Here is a 20455-nt window from a genome sequence, read left to right as displayed (position 1 = left end):
AATAAGTCGGAACAACAGTTGGATGCCACAAGCGATGCAAAAAGTGTGTTTTGTTTGTGCAGTCAGGGAAGAGAAGAGAGGAAGGGGGTGTTGGGTCACAGAGGCTAAAGTCCCATTTTCATCGGGCGTTACAGATCAGGTTGCTAGACGGTGAACTAGCTTCCAGGATAAACTTCCAGGATCAATTCTTTGACTCGATTGCTCCTGTTAGCTTCATCGACTATGCGAACAAAACTCAACTGTGGCGCTTTGTGGAAACGAGGCACGAGCGTGTTTGTTTGAGTGCAAGACCAACCTTCCACGGCCCTCTTGAAGAAAACTTTGCAGCTGCCGCACGTTACCACCCCGTAGTGACATCCGGAGGCTTCGTCTGAACACACCAAACACACTTTGTGGGTCTGGCCGTTGGATTTAGATTGACCCAGCACGACAGAACCGTTGGACTCTGCTCCTGGTCTTGGGGTTGAGCTAGAAAGCATGGAGGTAAAGAAGAAAAGAACACGTTAATGTCGCATGAAAATATGGAAATCGGACGTGTGGGACAATGGTTCAGGAAGGTTCCTCTAGGTCAAACCTATGTAAAAAGAAATAAATCAACGGATGTCTGATTATTCAGTGGACCATGGAACAACCATTTCTCAACAGTTTGTGCTTATTATTTTTTAAGAGGAAGCAAATGATTCGTTTGACATTTTTGCAAGCGGAACACTTCCAAGAAACACATTTCTTTCGCAGAAATATCCAGAAAAAAAATTAGATGAAAGAAGAGGGATGATTTCCCTGCATAGGAGAAACGGCTACGTATGGACACGGAATTCAGAGCTGAACACGCAATTTGTCATTTTATATGAAATGGAGTCAAAAGTGCATAAATTGTAGATTTTTTGCAGGACAAAATGTTGCTAGCATGTCTTGAGGCTTTATTTTATGAAAATTAGCAAACCAGATAGCATGAAAAAAAATAATAAAAATTGAACGTGAAACATGTCAACTGTTCAATTAAGATTTTAATATGTTCCAAAAGTAGCACGATAGTTTAAACAAATATTCCCAAAAAAATTGTGATTGGCAACGTCCACATAAATTTTGGTGGGAATCCACCATGTTGTCTTTTTTTCATATTATGCTACCGCAATGGACCGGTTGCACACCAGCGCATAATAATCTTCCACAACAAGTGTTCTTTTCCTCCTTTCTCAAAGGGACAATACGAAACCTGAGATGGCACGGAGTGCCTTTTAAATAATGGGAATATTTGATGTTGCCAGTTGGCATTTTTACAGCACAATAGACCAGGAAGTAAGTTCGACATGAACAATAGCATGTTACATCACAACGCATCACAGCGATTACATAAACTGGTTAAAAATATCAAAAATGGCATTTTGATCCTCAATCAGTTTGCATTAATTTAAATGAAAATAGAATAGGATGCCATTTACAGCATACTGTATTTACTTTTTTAACTCAGTCACTGTCAGAAGTGCAAAAATGTGTTCACTCCATCGACAGGGTTTTTGTCATTGTCATTTGAATTCCAGGACCCACAGAATATTGAGTTTTAGGACTACATAAAAATTCAATGCAGTGTGAGAAACCTTAGATTCTCTTCTTTCATCAGAAAAAAATTGTTAATTCCTAAATTATATGGGTCTGGAGTTATATGAGCTTGAAATAAGGGCGGCTGTCCAAAATACAATGCAATACATACATATTGATAATTATAGCGCTTTAACAACAGCTGAATCTGAAACAAAGCGCTAACACGGAAAAAAGGGAAATGCTGTCCCCTTGTGGAGAGGAAAAAAACATTGCCTGAGGCCATGGCCAGTGCTTTACGGCACCAAAACAAGAAAAAAAAACCTTGAACAAATTCGGAAATGGTGCTCTAAGTCATATTTTCAATTCCTGAATAAATTTGTCAATTGCAGTGAATGAGTTAAGGTTCATAAGGTGAAGGAAAACACATTTGGAATTGTGCATCGCTTTAATGTAGTGCCGTATTTTCCGCACTATATGGCACACCTAAAAGTCACAAAAAAAAGTTACACTTACATCAAAGTTTTTTTTTGTTTTTTTAAGTTGACCATGTGCCTTATAATTCAGCGAGCCTTGTATATGGACAAAGCTTTAAAATGTCACTCGTTGAAGGTGCACTTTATAATCCGGTGCACCGTATAGTCCAAAAAATAATCCAGAAACGCCTCCAAAACTAGCACAAAAACTTTTACCACCATCCTAACTCGACTATATTTAGCAGAGCGAGTTCAGCATGTAGGGTGCATTGCCAGCATACGTAATAAGTATGTCAGGTCAAAGGTATGCATTATATCAAGAATTATATGCTGCGTCGACTTAAAAGGTGTTTCGTAAGTCTAATGGGAACATCCTGTACGTTGTGTTGTATGCTTGCTAATGATGCGGAACTTGATGCCGATTTAACATGCAGGCCCTGATATCGATAGAACTCATACGCTGAAATGCTGCAGGTTGTCCCTATTGACTCTCTTATTTCCTTATTCATGCGCACAGTGCTAGCATACATAAATATTCAGTGACCATCCCACCCACGCAAGGAGTCTAAATGGACACTGGCCAACACCTCAGAGCCGCTCCGAAGGACGGCACTGTCTTACGTAAAATCGGACCGTGGCTAAAGACGGATTCTGAGTGTTTGCATTTTGGAGGAGGCCCAGCTAAGAAGTTGAACAGCCTTAGTTGCTTAGATTCCTCTAAGCGCACAGAGCCAGTGGCCAAAAGGGAAGGACGGTTGCGTTGCCAGCGGGCTGACACTACACAACTGCTGCAAAGATGGTGTAAACAGATGATGGGGGCAGGCCGCGGTGAGCAGGAAACTCATTCCCGGTGTCTGGAATGAAGAGCGTGACCCTTGCATAAGAGAGATGAAAAAGCGTGTCAAGTTAACCAGAATATGGATCAATCTTCCATTGATTTAATGACAGTCTTAAGTACTTCGGAGACAACCAGGAACACGGTGTTGCATTGTATGGGTCTGGCACAGACTCAGCCACCTGTGTGGTATTAATAGACATGGTGTTTCTTTGAACCTCCATGCTTGTGCTCTCCAAGTGACCAGTCCAAAGTGTACTTTGCCACAAGTCATCTTAGGAGAGGTCGCGGTTCACCGTGACATTGAAAGGGACAGAAAATACAGGGCATCACAACGATGTGGTCACTCTTTGACTGACCATTACTTATTTACTGTACTGTATCTGGCCTTGATTTGGGTGTCCTTTGACATAGTGCTCTCATGATTGAAAGCAAAAGAGAAAAGAATATATTTAAGACACACAGAAGAAATGGGCAGCCAAAGAGACAGACATTTTGGAAAAGATCCTCAATGGAAATGTGCACAAGAAATGGAAACTAAGCCCAGGCTTTCTCACCAGTCAATCACAGAGTATATACGACTTATTCACTCTTCCTTCCATCCATTCATCCATTTTCCAATCTCCTTTATCCTCACAAGGCTATTCTGAGGGTGCTGGCTCCCATCCCAGGCAGTAGGCGGGGGACACCCTGAACCGGTTGCCAGCCAATCGGAGGGAGCACAGAGACGAGCGAACCCATCCAGGACAATTTAGAGTGTACTATTGGCTTTCCATGCATTTTTATGGATTATGAGAGGAAACCAGAGTACCCGAAGAAAATATGCATAGTACACATAGGGAGGCCAAAGCCGGGATCAAACCCATCGACCTGTGTACCAAACCCATCGACCTGTACTGTGTGACGTGGATATGCTTGTTGCAAACAGCTGTTGCGACTTTCCACGCTTAGACACTGAATTTTGAAGTCTACACATTGATCCAGCCATTTTCCAGACCGCTTTATCCTCATTACGGTCGCAGGGGTTGCTGGAGCCTATCTCAGCCATCTTCGGGCACTAGGCAGGGGACACCCTGAATTGGTTACCAACCAAACATAGTGCACATAGAGACAAACAACCATTCACACTCACACCAAGGCACAATTTTGAGTGTTCAATCAGCCTGCCATGCATGTTTTTGGACTATGGGAGTAAACCAGAGGACCCGGAGAAAACCCATCATTTCATAAAGAAAATAAAGGAATGACTTTCAACTTCACACTTTCGAGGTAAACTTTCATGCTTTAAAATGACCACAAGATGGTATTTGATTACATGACTACAGTCATCTCTCCCCCTCCTATGGCCTGTGCAAACAAACGCGCCTTTTTAGTCATCCGTGGAAGGTTCAAGCCTCATTAGGAGCTGTCGATCAATAATGTTCTTAACACAGAGGCAGAAAAAGCAATATATATCTTCGGCAAACAAGGGGAAAACCCACAAATAAAGTCAAGCCAAAAAGAAGTGGACGCAAAACTCTGCAACTGGGATTTGCGATGTTGGCATACATGCATGTGAAGCACTATATAGATTTGAGAGGACATTGCAAACAGAGCACAATTGACATGCTGGCAGAGGTGACCTTGAGTTCGCTACAGAGTTGTCATTTTTCATCATGATTTTATCTAAGCGTTGTTGCAAAAATCAACGCAGTAATTAGAAATGATAAAATATTACTCATACAAAGCACATTGTTTGTATCGAAAGGGTTAGTTAGGTCTCACAAGTGCCTGCTAAGTCATCAAATGTCATATTAATTCAATATCTTGTTGTTTGCCGAGTGTTGAAAATGTATCAGAGTACGCCCTGAATTTCGACATCACAGCAGGGCTCATTTACTACTGTCAAAGACAGTCAATCTTCTTTCAATCAACAGTCAATTGTTCTTTTGACTTCAAGACGGCGCCGCGAGAGTGGCTGCCTTTCCAGCAGCTCATGTATTTCGTTTTTCTACTTTCATTCCTTTCATCACTTTGCTGCTGTGAAATGTAAATTTCTCCACTGTGAGACTAATAAAGGCATATCCAATCCAATCCAATCCAATCAAAAGTGAAGGTAAGCAGAGCTGCACTGCGGTTTCTTTGGAACAAAGATGAGCAGAAACTAACAGCATTGAGCTTTGTTATTCACTAGTCTGCTACGAGTTCTGCTGAATGCAGCGAATTTCCTGTGAGGGAAAATACAATCGATTTACGTCTGTTTCAGGAGATCACAATAACCTTTTTGAGATTGCTGCTTGGAACCCTTTGTGGTCACGTTAACTAAATTTGTACTCATCATTGACCCAGCAACCTGAGGGCTAGGCCACACAAAAGCGGTCGAATTTCATCAAAACAAACAACAGGGTGTGGAAAATGCAAGTTCTCAGACCTCGCAATTCTTGGATAAACGCATCTGACAGACGAGTGCTTTTGAATTGTGAAAGTGAATCAGCCGTTTTGATTCATTATTATTCTTTTTGTCATTTATGTTATATTTTTTACCACATGAAACCCCCAATCTCAGAGACTGCTCGAATCAGGATATATAACAGGAAGTGAACACAATCTTTGCGTTTCCTCTATTCATTACGACCTCTTTTGGCAATGGGCTCCATTGCATCAGAATCGTATGTGTGTAAATATATTCAAAGTGCCTCGGTCGAATATGCAACCACACACGGCAGGAAAGCACATTTTATTTACTCTTTTATCATCCCTACTTTGTTTTCCTTTCCAAGATCAGCCTTTCTTTGCCTCTTCTCACTTCCTCAATGTGCATCACAACAGTCTCAATGCTCATCCGCCACAGCCAGCCCCCACAACCCTCCCACCCCATCTGCCACGGTTACATAATAATATTAGCGCTCCCTCCTCCCACTCCTTCTTTTAGTGTATAGGCTCTTAACCAATCGGTGGCGGCATGCATGGAGGAGGTCAGGCGACTCATGGGATTATCCAACTCACCGACCCGGAGACAAGCATACTCGGCTTGCTTGTTTTCTTGACGCGCGCACACGCGTGTGTGTGTGTGTGTGTGTGTGTTTCATTGCGGAGCTCAAAGTGGAAGTGCATTGAGACAATAAAGCGTCCCTTGTTTCAGAGGGCCTTCATGTGATACTATAATGATTCCTTCTTGTCTTGTCAATCACCCCTCACCCTCCAGTAAAAGGACCCCACCTCTCGAGGCCCAACTGTTCCATTTTATCCCGACGCTCTCGCATCATTGACCATTCCATATCAACAGGCTTTTTATCCTTTTGTCCTCCCATGATGCGACACTTTTGGAATTATTTGGAAGCGCTTTATTACACACAGTAGCATGTCCCTTTATAGCATTCACTCATGCACTGCCAGACAATGTGCAAAAATGTGCCAAGGTTTTTGTCATTTTCATTTAAATTCCAGGACCCACAGAGTTTTAGGACTACATTGGATTGGATGTACCTTTATTTGTCTCACAGTGGAGAGATTTACATTTCACAGCAGCAAAGTTATGAAAGGAAGAGGAAAGAAAAGAAAGATGTAGAAAAACAAAATACAGGAGCTGCTGGAAAGGCAGCCACTCTCGCGGCATCATATTGAAGTAAAAAAAATGTAAATAAATAATAGGACAATACAAAAACACAGTTATTCATTCTTCTGCACTTGATGTACTCTCTTTGTGACATGAAGCAGTTCTAGATGAAAGAGGAGGATTAAAGCGTCCTTTTCAGCAGTGGATGAGGGACGTCATGGTGGAATATGCACGTCTACTACAATAAACTTCTAATGCAGCATAAGAAACCTTAGACTCTTCTTTCATCAAAAAATAGTTAATTCCTAAACTATGAGTCTGGAGTTATATGAGCTTCAAATGAGGGTGGCTGTCCAAAATACAATGCAATATATTAGTTTATACCGTGCTTTAAGAACAGCTGAAGCTGGAACAAAGCTCTAACATGGAAAAAAAGGGAAATGCTGCCTCCTAGTGGAAAAGAACAAAAACATCACCAGAGGCCATGGCGAGCGCTTTATCGGCACCCAAGCATGAAAAAACAAAACCTGAAAAAATTCAGGATTGGAGCTCTATGTCACATTTTGAATACCCGAATAAATTCGGGAATGGCAGTGAATGATTTAAAATAAAAACTCATATATTTTTTTCATTTATTTGTGCAAATTACCTTGTTGCATTTTAGCATTTTACTCCCACATTTTATTCCAACAGTAGTATTTAAACATTTTGAATGGTAACATTTTATTCAGGTCATTGGGTTTCCAGTATGTGATATTTGAATGTTAGCAACATTATTCCGCACGCAACAAGACAGATTTTAGCATTCCAAGTGTTTCAAGGTGAGGCACGACTTCAAAAGGCTTTTGGCATGCTCTGTGTTATCATAGCTACAGTTGGTCCAAGAGCACTTTATTCAATTACATCAGGTTTTTACATTTTATATGTAAGCCTACCAATTAATTCAATATTAACAAAAATGGCATGCATTACCGTAGCATACATACAGTCATGTCGGCATGTTCAGGTTTTGTCAAGCGACATTGTTTTCTGGCATGGTTAATTTTAACAACCGTAACAATCTCAACTACATCATTAGGCTTCAGACATACTTGACAGAATTTTAACTCGAAGAATATCACATGACAGGTCTTAGCTTTATTTATCAAGGATGCTGAAGGAACCACGCCACTAGGCCCTTTTCTTATAAAATCAAGTTTCAGCAGACAATCAAAAAAAGAGCCTTAAATGCAGGTAACTTGCAGCTGAAGAGAACTTTTGAGCACACTGAAATATTCAGGGTGAAAGAAAAAATGTTAGGTCAGCGATAAGTGAATGCAATACCAGTCAACCGTTGAGGTTGACAGAACGTGACGGTAACGAAGGTAGTTTGAGGTAACCCATGAAGTGGGATTACCGATTCACCTTGTCTGATTCATAAAAAAATAAATAATCCAAAAGCCAAGGTTATGACATGTTGTGTGTGAGCCTTTTGTCAGTATATAAACTCAGTTTAGAATAGCTGAATATTGACCTTGACATTTGGAATTGGGCGAGAGGCAATGAGTCATTTCAAAACATACTCATGCGTTTGGCCACATCCTGAGCCTCCAGGGAAGCATAATTTGTCTCTGCACAACAAAAATTCCGGGTTTAAAAAGAGTAAATAAAAAGGGAAAAAAATCCTCTGTTTTGAAATTGACAACGAACCACCATAAACCCGTCCCCCAACATCTTGTTGATTTGCTTGCAGTGGCTTCACGCAGTGAAATGATGAGATTGAGGACACCATGGTTGATATATTCACGCCAAAAGAAAAAGAAAATACAGACAAACACAAATAGAGCAAAACAATATGTTTCGAACTCGTTTGCTAGAGTTGATCGCAGCCCTGCGGCATTAACGATAAAAAGGCTTCCGATTTCACAAATAAATTTGTAATAATAAAGGACCAAGTCCAGAATAGAATGAAGCCATTTGACTTGAGGGCATAAATACCTTCCGCTGTTCACACAGCGTACTGATATTTACGGTAACTTTTTAAACACAACGCAAACCACATGATTAAACCACAGCAAAGGCTTATTGAAAAAAAAGTGAGCATTTGATAAAAGAAGACCACCTGTAGGTTAGTAGTAAATAAAGTCATAACACGTTTTGGTAGCACGATGATTAATAAACGTCTAAAATCATTGCTATTGTAATAGTCATCATGATCTGATTTTTTTTTTACAGCAAGGACCAACTAAAGAATTGAGGAAGATTACTGCGACAATTGAAGCACTTTGTACTCATGGGATACAGTGGCGGACCGTCAAAGGCCTGCAAAGCCTTCCCTGCAGGCCTAAAAATATCTGATTCACAGACAGATGTTAATTATATTTTGTCCATGAATTCTTATTAAATAATTCCAAATTGTCGTTCAGCTATCTTTGAATAGTTTTCCCCCTGTTGTGCTGCTTCCAGACCTGTTTTCGTATTAAAGCATTTAACCAATCACATTTCAGGCATCATTTGTTACCAGGGTCAGAAATCTACCTGGACGCCTTCACAATCAGTTCTGTGGGCCCTGTTGCATGAAGTGTGGTGATCAAACTGTTACTCTAACCAATCAGATTTCGAGTTGGCAACCCAAAAGGGGTACCGAAGCCTTCTTGAAGTTTTCGCAAACTATGGTTGGTTAGTCACTAGCCAATCATAGTTTGCAAAAACTGTTCTGATCACTAGCTGCTAGTGACAAGAGCATACTGGCCAGAGGTAGCACACTGTACCGGCAGCGAGCTGCATACGCGAATATATTGTGTCGATTTAATAGCAGTTTTGTCAAGCCACAATGGCTAGAGGAGAAGAAATTGATTTGGTTAGAGATTTACTGTTAAAGCCATTTTCAAGAAGGACTTTTCAAGAAAAAATGAACACTAAGTAAGGTCGGTCAGTTATTTCCAGGCTATTGGATTGGTAGTAAATCACACCACTTTTTTTCAGTCTGGATTGATTCGGACATAGCACTACTGAAGGCCTCGCGATGAAATTCACGGCCCACCACTGATGGGATTATACTTTGGGGGTTGTCATTTGTGGTATTTTTACTATACTTTTCACAATGAATGCAGATAATGCTAATCACTTTTTGCGAAGTAATTATTTGTGGAAATTTGCCATCAGTTGCAAGGCTCGATCTCTGTCACCCAACAATAGCAGTTCCACTAAATATGTAAATGTGACGTGTCGGTCGATTGAAACTTGAAATTGTGTGTGAACATTCGTCTGCATGTGTGTAGCAGAGAACCTTCACTTGCTCCCTGCAGATCCAATTTGCTGCTGACATGTTATGTCTTTTAAATCAGATAGAAGGCCAAGGCCTAAGGAGCACAGCATCCATTTCGCCTACTGTGCTTATTACTTTCAATTACTTTTCACAGAGCAACCTCACTTACACCTTACCAACGTACAAACTGTTCATTTTTTGGGGTGTGGGTTATTTATCAGGTTTTTTTATTAGCCTTTTTGTGTACCTTTCAGTCGCTCACCTGGTTTCCCTTTTGCGAAATGCTGATGACACTCCAAGATTCTAAACTCAGTGGCCACTTTTGGAGAACACTCAGAATGGTGAGAGACGATTGATCAAATGCAAGGTTTGATCTTGTCAATGTCAATGGCTAGAGGAATGTTGGTTTTAGTGGTCTAGGAGGTTTTAGTTTCTCACATTCGTCCGTTGTGAATTCGGCTTTTCGGTTAAAAAGCATTAAATTGCGCAAAAAGTACAAAAACGGAGAAGTGTTTGATATCCATTTAACAATTTAAAGAAGGTGAAAGGATTTTCACCTGAAAAGTTGAATTGGTGTATACTTCAGGTTTGTCTCCATGTTTAATATTGTATTTAAACCTCTTTCCCCAAAACTGAGCATCTTCACAAAATAGCACAAACCACATAAGCACATAAAAAAAAAGAAATGTATTTTCCAGTATATAAGGCACACCCAAAAGCCTTTATTTTCTTCAAAAGATGACGCTGCGCCTCATACGCAGGTGCGCCTTATATGTGAAGTAATATTGAGCTGCAACAGGTCTTGCAACGACTGTCAGCAGCCATGGCCTCTATTTCCCCCTGTAGAAAAAGTCGTATGTAACCCCTGCCTCTACTGTAGTGCCTAATAATGAGGGTTTGCCTTATATCTGGAAAATTTTGAGATATTTATATACTGTATTATATTTGTAAGACTTTTGTCCTTCATCGAAAGTGCACCTTATATATGGAAAGTTTGAAAATACACTATTCATCATCATCATTATACCCCGGTGCGCCTTATACACCAGAAAATACGGTAATATCTAAAGTATTACAAATGTCATGCAATCCCTCTAAACTTTTGTCTGATTTCAAGACACAACCTCCACCTATGCAATGTACCTTTATATATTCATATATTATACTGTATTTGGAAAACCTTTTCCATTCATTGAAGGTGTGCCTTATCGTTCGGTGCACCTTATATATGGAAAATGTTTGAAAAGACGCCATTAATTGGGGATGAGCCTTCTACACTGGTGCGCCTTATACACCGGAAAAATATGGTACAACTCTTCTCATCTCTGAGACGCAATTGCTCCCACACAAAACTGCTGAGCCCATTTGTACAATGCTGACCAAAACAGTCACACCTACGAAGCGCATAGTGTGTCAGAAGAATGAAATTATGGAATCCTATGGCTGTTTGAGCTTGAAGCACAGTATTAAGGATGATTGTTGGTTAGGTTGCAACATCACTCAAACCACTGGGTGTTCTAGGAGACTATGGCAAGTGAATGCCTGCATACTGTAGTGTTGTGCGCCTCTCTTCTTCTTCACTTAAGTGTAACTGTAATTGAACCGTTAAAGTCAATGCACCTTCAGATATTTTTTTAAATGCATTCCAAGGCCTCTTCAGATCTGTAGCCAAGTGCCTATGCCCACTACTTGGGTTAAAATTGTAACCCTAATTAAATGAACAGACATCCTTCTTGTGCAAAGCTATATATTTCATGGCGGTCACAATGCCCACTATCACATGAAGCAAATTAATGTCAAGCATACAATATCTGGAGGGTGGCTACGTGCCACGTGTTACCCAGACAACAAAGAGGGAATGTGAGGGAGCGCTGCCATTTAGTACACAACAAAGTTTCAACATAGCGCCGAGTCTGGACAGGAGTCGATCAAGAATATGATGTGGGCACAAACGTCACAACGTGACAATGGATACAAGCAGCCAGAATGGAAGTTTAGTGAGGCAGACCAACCTAAAATCAGTGTGACTGTGTTCAACTTTTGTATTAGATCGAAGAGGGTGGAAAACAAAACCAGCATACAAGTGTGTAGGAGTACTGAAACAAACGTCAGCAGTTAGAACAGTGCTGGCTAAAGCTGACTAATGGGCAGGCGCATTTACATCCTCCCACCATTACTGTCTGTGCATAAATTAACACAAAGTACACTCACGGCACATCACACAAGCACACTAATCTAACATTTCATACGAGACAACAAGACACGAGAGTGCTCATTTTGATTTAGGACTGTGAGTAAGAATAAAAGATAAGTGCAGCTATCTGGTTTTAGACAGTCAGACAGATAGACGGACAAACCTGTGGAACCTGTTGAGCCATATTGTTGTTGGGCGGAATCTTAAGACTTCCAAAATAAGCATTTTTCGAAGCATCACAAGAAACGAAACAGCAAAAAAGCTTCACATTAATATTTGATGTCGAGAAGGGGGCCGCAAATTATCATCTTGAGGGCCGCAAATATATCCGGGGCCATGCGGTTCAGACAGCATTTGTCTCCTGGGTTGACAGTTTTGTGTTTTATGATGAGGCTACAATTCACCCACATAAAATCAAACGGAAATTGTCGGCAATCACCCACAGGTCTAGTACACATGATTGAAATTTGGTCGCAGTCAAATTAAGCCCAGAAATGGATACTTCAAAACAAAATGGCATCATTCCGGTTTCTCTTTCGGCACAGTTTCTTCAAACTTTTTTTGTGGGTTGGATTAAAAAATAAATAAATAACAGACCCTGTTTCTGGGAATCGGGTCCACTATAATGAAATCCATAAATCACAAACGAAAAATAAAAACATGACCTTCGTGACTGAGGTGAAAGTATTAGATTATCGGATTTGAACTCTTTTTCACTGCCGGTTATTAATGGGGGAGTGTTTAGTATCTTAGAAAGTATCAACGGTAAATCTGCATATAAATACATTTTCAGCCCTATTTAATTGACGATTTAATGTAATGCTAAACCAAAATAAAATCAAATAAAGTAGCTTTGGACCAAATCAGGGTCATGTGATGGCTTGGCCTTAAACACCAGGAAGTCAAATCTGGGTCGGTCATGTCGACACAGGCTGGAAATCAAGCGTGTGTTCTTTTTTTCATGCCAGTCAAAGTCCAAGTGCATAAAAACAAAATAAACAGTTACACAACAGTTAATTTATTCAGTAGCCCTGCAACGTGATACACTGTGTTGGATCAAGAAAAGGCGCACAAGGGCATGTGCACTTTTCTAAAGGACAATCAGTTGAGGCGATATGGCTCCATTTAACACACAGCCATGCTGGAAAAGAACATGGCCAACTGTTGAACAATGAAGCGCAGCTTTTTTAATTCTGCCGTCACTCGGGCTTTCACACATTTTTACTAATGTGAGATTTTGAATGGAACAATGCTAATGTGTCTTCTCGCATGAATTAAGTTGGGTAGTTTTCAATCGTCAAGAGCATCTATGAGGTCAGACCATTTAACACTTTAAAGTCCCCCCCCAAAAAAAAAAAGATGTAGTTGTCATTAAAAGCAAATTGGCACTTATGAGGTGTATGAAAACATGTCTCATCAGCGACTGCATACAAAAATTAGCTTGAGATATTTGAGAGTATTGCAATGTTTGTCGCAGAACCAGAATGAGTGCTTTAACAGTGTCCGGATGTGTCCACCAATAAAAATAATAATAATAAAATAAAGTACAACATCAAGAGAGAGACTATCTCAAACCGTAAAAAAATAGGAATTTTGAAGTTACATTTTTATCCTGAATATGAATCACAACACCCGAAAGACCATCACACAGAAACAGCCACATAGCATCAAGGGTACGACTCCATCGCACTCCCTCCAGCCGCGTGAATAAGGAAGTAGACTGCAAGGTCCACCAATAATCGCAAAGTAAACAAAAAAAAAAAAAAAACAGATGCCCTAGAAAACAAGTGAGTCGTGATTGATTGTTACCTGAGGATTAACTCATTCAATGCGAGACAGACAATGCAGAGTTAGAAACCTTAGACTCTCCTCTTTGATGAAAAAAAACAAAACCAAATGAGTTAATTGATAAAGTATATGGGTCTGGAGTTATATGAGCTTGAAAATAGGGCAGCTGTCCAAAATACAATGCAATACATACATATTGGTTTATATAGCGCTTTAACAACAGCTGAAGCTGGAACAATGCACGAACATGGAAAAATGGGAAATGCTGCCCCTTGTGGAAAAGAAAAATACATTGCCATGGCCAGCGCTTTATCGGCACCCAAGCATGAATAAACAAAACCTGAAAAAAATCGGGAATAGCGCTCCACGTCCTATTTTCAATTACCGAATAAATGTGTAAAAGGCAGTGAATGAGTTAAAAAACTGCCACTTTCAGTCTACAGTAAGTGGCAAAATGGACACCCCATCAGATGCTTCACTCATATTCAACAAAATACATTTTTGGGGTGACTTCCCCTTTAAGAACAGATGAAAGTTTGTTTTCTTATGTTATTTAGTTCTTTCCCTTAAACACGTAAAAAAAAAAATATATATATATATATATATATATATATATATATATTTTTTTTTTTTATATTTACGCGTACACACACACACACCAATTGATATAAACCAACCGTCACCCCTTTGAGACAACTTCTTTTCACACCCTTATCTTTTCCAGAGGCTCAAAGGAAAAGAAGAAGATCTTTTCCAGAGGCTCGGAGCACGTCTCTATTCGTTTTTTTCGAGGAGAAATGAGATGTTTTACAAAAAGGTAGAAGTAAATAAAAGAAAGGAGGTGCAAATGCGGAAAACATGTCTGACAAGACGTGATGTACTGTGCCATGGCATTCATCCACAACAAGCACTTAGGTCATTTACATGCATGCTGGGGGGTAAATTATGCTCGGAGCAGCCATATAAATAAATAAATACACAAATAAATAAATAAATAAATAAATAAATAAATAAATTCCACATCTACATCAGAAATTGAATGGAAGTAAACAAAGCAATTAGTAACATCTCCCACGGCCTTCCAAAAGTTCAACAATACTTTCATCATCAAGCAACGAGGCCATGTGAGTCAGAGGGAGAAAACGAGAAAACGAGAGATGAGAGAGATGAGATAGAGACAGAGAGAGAGAGAGAGAGAGAGAGAGAGAGAAGAGAGAGAGAGAGAGAGAGAGAGAGAGAGAGAGAGAGAGAGAGAGAGAGAGAGAGAGAGAGAGAGAGAGAGAGAGAGAGAGAGAGAGAGAGAGAGAGAGAGAGAGAGAGAGAGAGAGAGAGAGAGAGAGAGAGAGAGAGAGAGAGAGAGAGTGAAATTGTGCCGACAAAACGCACATGTGAGCTACCCGACCGACATGACTTTCTCTCGAGACGGGTCGACCGGTTCACATCAAAGTCCCTTGAACAACAGTAAACAGGCTAGCGGTGATCTTGTAAGCAAAGCACAACAGCAACCTTGCTGACTTTTAATGGAAAAGAGGAGAAATGTTGACATTCAGCACAGTTACTCCTTTAACTCATTCACTGCCAGACGTGCAAAAGTGTGTCCACTCCAGTGCCAGGGTTTTTGTCATTGTCACTCGAATTCCAGGACCCACCGAATATTGAGTTTTAGGAGTACATGAACATTCAATGCAGCATGAGAAAACATAGACTCTCTTCATTCATCAGAAAAAAAGTTAATTCCTAAATTTATATGGGTCTGGAGTTATATGAGCTTGAAATGAGGGGGGCTATCCAAAATACAATGCAACACATGCATATTGGTTAATATAGCGCTTTAACAACAGCTGAAGCTGGAACAAAGTGCTAACATGGAATTAAGGGAAATGCTGCCCCCGCGTGGAAGGGAAAACATTGCCAGAGACCGTAGTCAGCGCTTTATCAGCACCAAAACAAGAAAAAAACAAAACCCTTTGGTGGGCAAAGTATACTGCGGATTTGCTGTTAGTCAATTCCAGAGCACAAATAGGAAACGGCGACCATGTATGAGCATCATTTTGGTGGGAACTGAAACCCACAGTCAGTGGCACCATGGGTATTCACCTCATTTGATTGTACACGACTATATCGGATTGGTCTATTATTCCTTTTAAGGAATAATTAGGTAGAAAAACGCAGGTAAGAAAAATGTCGGAATTCCATCCTGGACTTTTTACTCTGTGGCAATGCAAAGAAGGCATATGGACAAAATATGACAATAACATCATAGGTATACAGATGCGATGTGTCAATCTCATATCTCAGATGGGCCGATGCTCACTTCATCCCAGATTGCATCAGACTTTCCGGAAATGGTGAATATAACTGACCCTGGAGATTGGCGCCATAGCAACAGCACTGAGGGAACAGCATGACTAAGCGACGCTATTGCACTCTCGCACTATTTATGTTTTGCAGCAACATAATTTCTGTAGATACCAAGCTTGCTGTAAGCGTGGGGATACGTGTTTTTTGGAGTAGCAGGTTGGTCGTGTCTCATTTGGAATGGACAAGGACTTTGGAACTTCCAAGCGATAGCTGAATTGTTTGAAAGACTCACATAAAGGCGAAACAAATAATATTCCTCCTTCTGGAATTCACATCTTCAATGGATAAGACACACAAACATACTGAGAAAAAAAAGCAAAGTACACAAAAAGCCCCGAGCAAAGATTGAAAGACTTCAGAAGTGGAAGGCGGATGTGACTTAACCGCTATGCTACCCAAAACAAAATGGGTGCAACATTAGGGATCGATTTAACAGTTGTTAAGACAATTCTGTTCCACATTTGGATGGCTACTTATTTAGATGATTCAGCACTAGTGCTGATTGACAGACACACACACAAATCACTTCATTTTCTCAGGGAATTTTGATTTTTTTCCTTTTTATGGCCATTATGCATAACAACATGTGATGTGCTTGAAACACTCCCATGACTAACAGGTCAACTGTTTCAACGCAAGGAGTAAGATGGAGGAAGGTGCTTGCGAAAACACAAAAAAAGAGGGAAAACTCAGCCGAGAAACCATCAAGTGGCAGCTGTAATTCATTAATACGAGAAAGCAGCGGCAAAGAGGATGATCAAACACAAGAAGCAGCGTGAGTGTACAGCAGAAGAGCCATCGTGACATATCATGTGAGACGCAAATCGAGAAAGTCCACGCTCAAAAAAGTGATTCACAGCAGAGGATATTGTGGTTTTTTTTTTTGGTTGTTATGTTTTAAATACAGTGATACCTTGGCTTACTTAATTGGTTCCCAGAAAGTGTGTGTAAGGTGAAAAGTGTGTATTCCAAGCATTAATTTTAAATAGGAAACCAATAAAATGAGAATAATCCATTCACAGGTCCCCATAAAACGTAATTTTCAACTAAATAAGCCTTAAAACGACACACAATATACTTTATTTTATGTACAATAAATGTGTTATGGTATTGTAATTAAAGAAATAAAGTGTACGATATAATAAAGTCGTTTTATTTACCTTTGTGATGGTCGTTTATGGCTTGATGGAATGGATAGCTTTTTGCATAAAGTGTCTCAAGGAGCTCTGGGTTGTACATCTCTGAAGTTGTGATATTGCAACAGCAACAGATGCAGGCAGACACAGTAAAAACTTCATTAATAGGTGGTTCCCTTGCTTGTGTTTTCTCTTCGAATTGTACAGATGGCTTGTGCGGGTTATTTGTGGAGCCTGATTGATGGGATATTTTAACCTTGCAGTCTACACTCTGCCTTTGAACTATCGATAAAATTGAAACGAGTCCCCCCACCTCACAACTGCGTGTGTCCTGTTGCGTGTGCCCCCTCCCTCCTCTACCACGGATCTTGACCAATCAAGTGCGGCTTTAACCGAAGACTGGGGGCGCGGAATAGAGGACAAAAAAAGTTGGCTGCCATTTCCACCTCCTTTTTAGAAGCCCCAAGAACCGACTCGTTCGTGAACAACACATCACTCATTGTGGTGGTCCGCGTGTTTCCCAAAAAATAGTTTGTATGCCAAGATATTCTTGCGAATTTAACGTTCTTAAGGCGAAAAGTTTGTTAGCTAAAGTGTTCGGAAACCAAGGTAACTGTACTTGTTTCACATGTCATTAAGTATTGTGTCTACTTAAAAAGCAAGCTCTTTAAATTTGACTCAGCAAATGTCCCTTTTGTTTGATTTCCCTTGTAGTAAAACCCCCTTTGTTCGCAAATTTAATTCTAACTAAATTGGTAGCGGATTATTTCCCTGTAACAAAACGGAACTACAGAGGAGAGCAAAAAAAAAAAAATTACAAACTCCAAATAAGACATGTGTTTGCATAAGATATGAGATAAAGCCTGATATGTGATAAAGCCTGATATGTGAAGCAAACAATAAAAAAAAACACTAGTATAACACAAATGCCAATGGCGAAATGTGAACATCATTCGAAAGGAGATTAGCACCGATGCCACGGTAATTTCCAAACCTCAAACAACAAAAACAGAATATTCATGGTTCAGCACTTGTGTGACGAATGAGTAAGCTTAAGACAACAACAGAAATGTCATACTGTTCAGACATTCAGGTCAATGACAAAAAAAGTGTGGCACAAAAAAAGACGCTAGTAAGCTAGTAGTGTTTTGTTTTTTTGCTTTGATGTGGTAAAACAATAACATAAGGGTCTTGGGTCATGATTTGACAACAGTTTCCACAGAGGGAACAATGGTTAATTAAGACAAAAAATAAGATTGGGGGCGATGGAAAATTACAGTAGGCTCCATGGAAGAGATTTTTATTGGAGTAAACATAAATGACGTGAGCAAAGGTGGGATGATCATGTACACACAGACTTTGGTCCGACTGCCTTTTTCACTCTTATCGTCAACTCAATCCACAGTTTATCTTTTTGTGATCCAATTTTACTGACCTCAATAAATCGCAGCTTGGCAATCGAATAAGATTCAGTACAAAAAAACTAAATGTTTATTTTGCACAAAATTGAGCTGTATTCATTTAACATTATCTGTAAAATTGCTGCAAACTTTTTTTTTAAACAGACAAACCTAGACTGAAAATATTGCAATAACGATATTGTCAAAGGAATGGCTGTGTGATAATATCAATCAAAAACAAAGGCCGATTTACTGATACAGCTGCGACTGTACATTGGATCATTTTACCCTGATAAGCTCTTTTTGATACCATTCCATGATCTTATTGCACAGCAGACTTTTATCTGGTGAGATGATGCTTGCTTGTGGCCAGAGACCTGTCTTGACGCTGCAGTATTTTCATTTAAAAAAAATAAACATATGTGATATGTATGGATATTTAACTCATTCACTGCAATTCTCAAATGTATTAGGTAATTGAAAAGCATGACGTGGAGCGCCATTTCTGTATATGGTATAGTATAATATACCCAAAATAATTTAGGCTTTTCTTGCGGGACGTGGGGGGTGCGGATCAAGCTCCGGTCAGACCTCTGGCAATGTTTTTTCCTCCCACGAGGGGGAAGCATTTGCCTTTTGAACAGCTGCCCCCACGTCAAGCTCATAACTCCAGACCCATATAATTTAGGAATTAACTATTTTTTCTAATGAAAGAAAAGTGTCTAAGGTTTCTTACGCTGCATTGAATGTTTATGTAGTCGTAAAACTCAATATTCTGAGGGTCCAAAAATTTGAGTGAAAATGACAAAAACCCTGGCACTGGAGTGGACACATTTGCATATTGTCTGGCAGTGAATGAGTTAAATACAGATACATGCATTTTCCAAGATAGTTTTTATATAGAGTGCTGATCTTTCTTCAAAAGAATCCGGTCCTGGTTTACTTGCAATTTGCTAATTGTTTTTGTACAACTTCAAACAGTGCACCACAATTGTGCCGTTTGACTTCCCGAATATATCCAAGTTCTCCCCCCCCCCTGCGCCCCCCGAGGAATGTTGAAAGTATGACTAATGTAACGGTTAATGGTTCATACAGATTATCAATATGACACACGGTCTTGGCATGAGAACGTCAGGCAACATAAAGGTGAAAATGAACATGATGATAGGAGGGTTTTTTTAAGTAGTACCCAAGGGTGTCAATTCTCAATTTGCCATGCATCGTTGCACCTTATAAAAACTAGGGCTGAATGATTTTGAAAAATATTCCAATTGCATTGTTTTTACTTCTAAGCATGATTTAATGTGCGATTTTCATATTCAGATCCTTTTTCAATGTATTTTTGCTTACAAACGCAAGCAATTAATTCATTTGTAGTCCATTGAAGAAAATATGATTTTTTTTAAGACATTGTTTTGGTGAAAAAGGTTGCGTTTACACACATAGTGTCTATTTCAATTAGAGTGAATTTATGCAACTCCAAAAACTCCACTGTGTCAACTTCACAAAATTCTGCCAAAAATCTGTGGCGTGAACCTAAGTCGCAAATCGGATTGCAACAAGAATGAAATCAAATTTGTGGTTTTATTACTTTTCATGACACAATATTTAGCATTGAGCTTCCTTGCTCACAATGTAAATACATTGTGAGTGGTAGAATAAAAACTACCAACCACTCATTTGACGACAACCACTCATTTGACGACAATGAGGTTAAAATCTTAGCGAAAGAACATAGATGGTTTGAAAGGGGGGTAAAAGAGGCGATTCTTATAAAACAACAAAATCCTTCATTAAACCGGTCGGGTGGTGTGAGGTTCAATTTGGATCGTTCATACAATAGCCTGCTCAGGCAAAACAGGTTAGGCAACTTTCGCAATGCTGATGAGGGTCGTTATGCTGATGAGGTGATACCGGGGGGAGTGGGGGTAATAGGCCAATCGT

At 39.8% G+C, this 20455-nt stretch overlaps 1 protein-coding gene across 2 annotated transcripts in view; it reads right to left on the bottom strand.

Annotated features, from left to right (window-relative positions):
• The window catches only part of LOC148886459 (glucocorticoid receptor-like), a 48950-nt gene that overhangs the window by 14966 nt on the left and 13529 nt on the right, over positions 1–20455 (bottom strand). For both annotated transcript variants that reach the window (XM_089016310.1, XM_089016311.1), the window contains exon 3: positions 296–468. In XM_089016310.1, the coding sequence (XP_088872436.1) occupies positions 296–468 (173 nt within the window). The remainder of the gene's footprint in view (positions 1–295; positions 469–20455) is intronic.

The sequence above is a fragment of the Hippocampus bargibanti genome, linkage group LG16 (assembly GCF_051943395.1).
Source record: "Hippocampus bargibanti isolate YZ-2025 linkage group LG16, ASM5194339v1, whole genome shotgun sequence".
NCBI classification, from domain to species: domain Eukaryota; kingdom Metazoa; phylum Chordata; class Actinopteri; order Syngnathiformes; family Syngnathidae; genus Hippocampus; species Hippocampus bargibanti.
The sequence above is the reverse complement of the archived record's forward strand: the minus strand, read 5'-3'. Positions and strand labels throughout refer to the sequence as shown.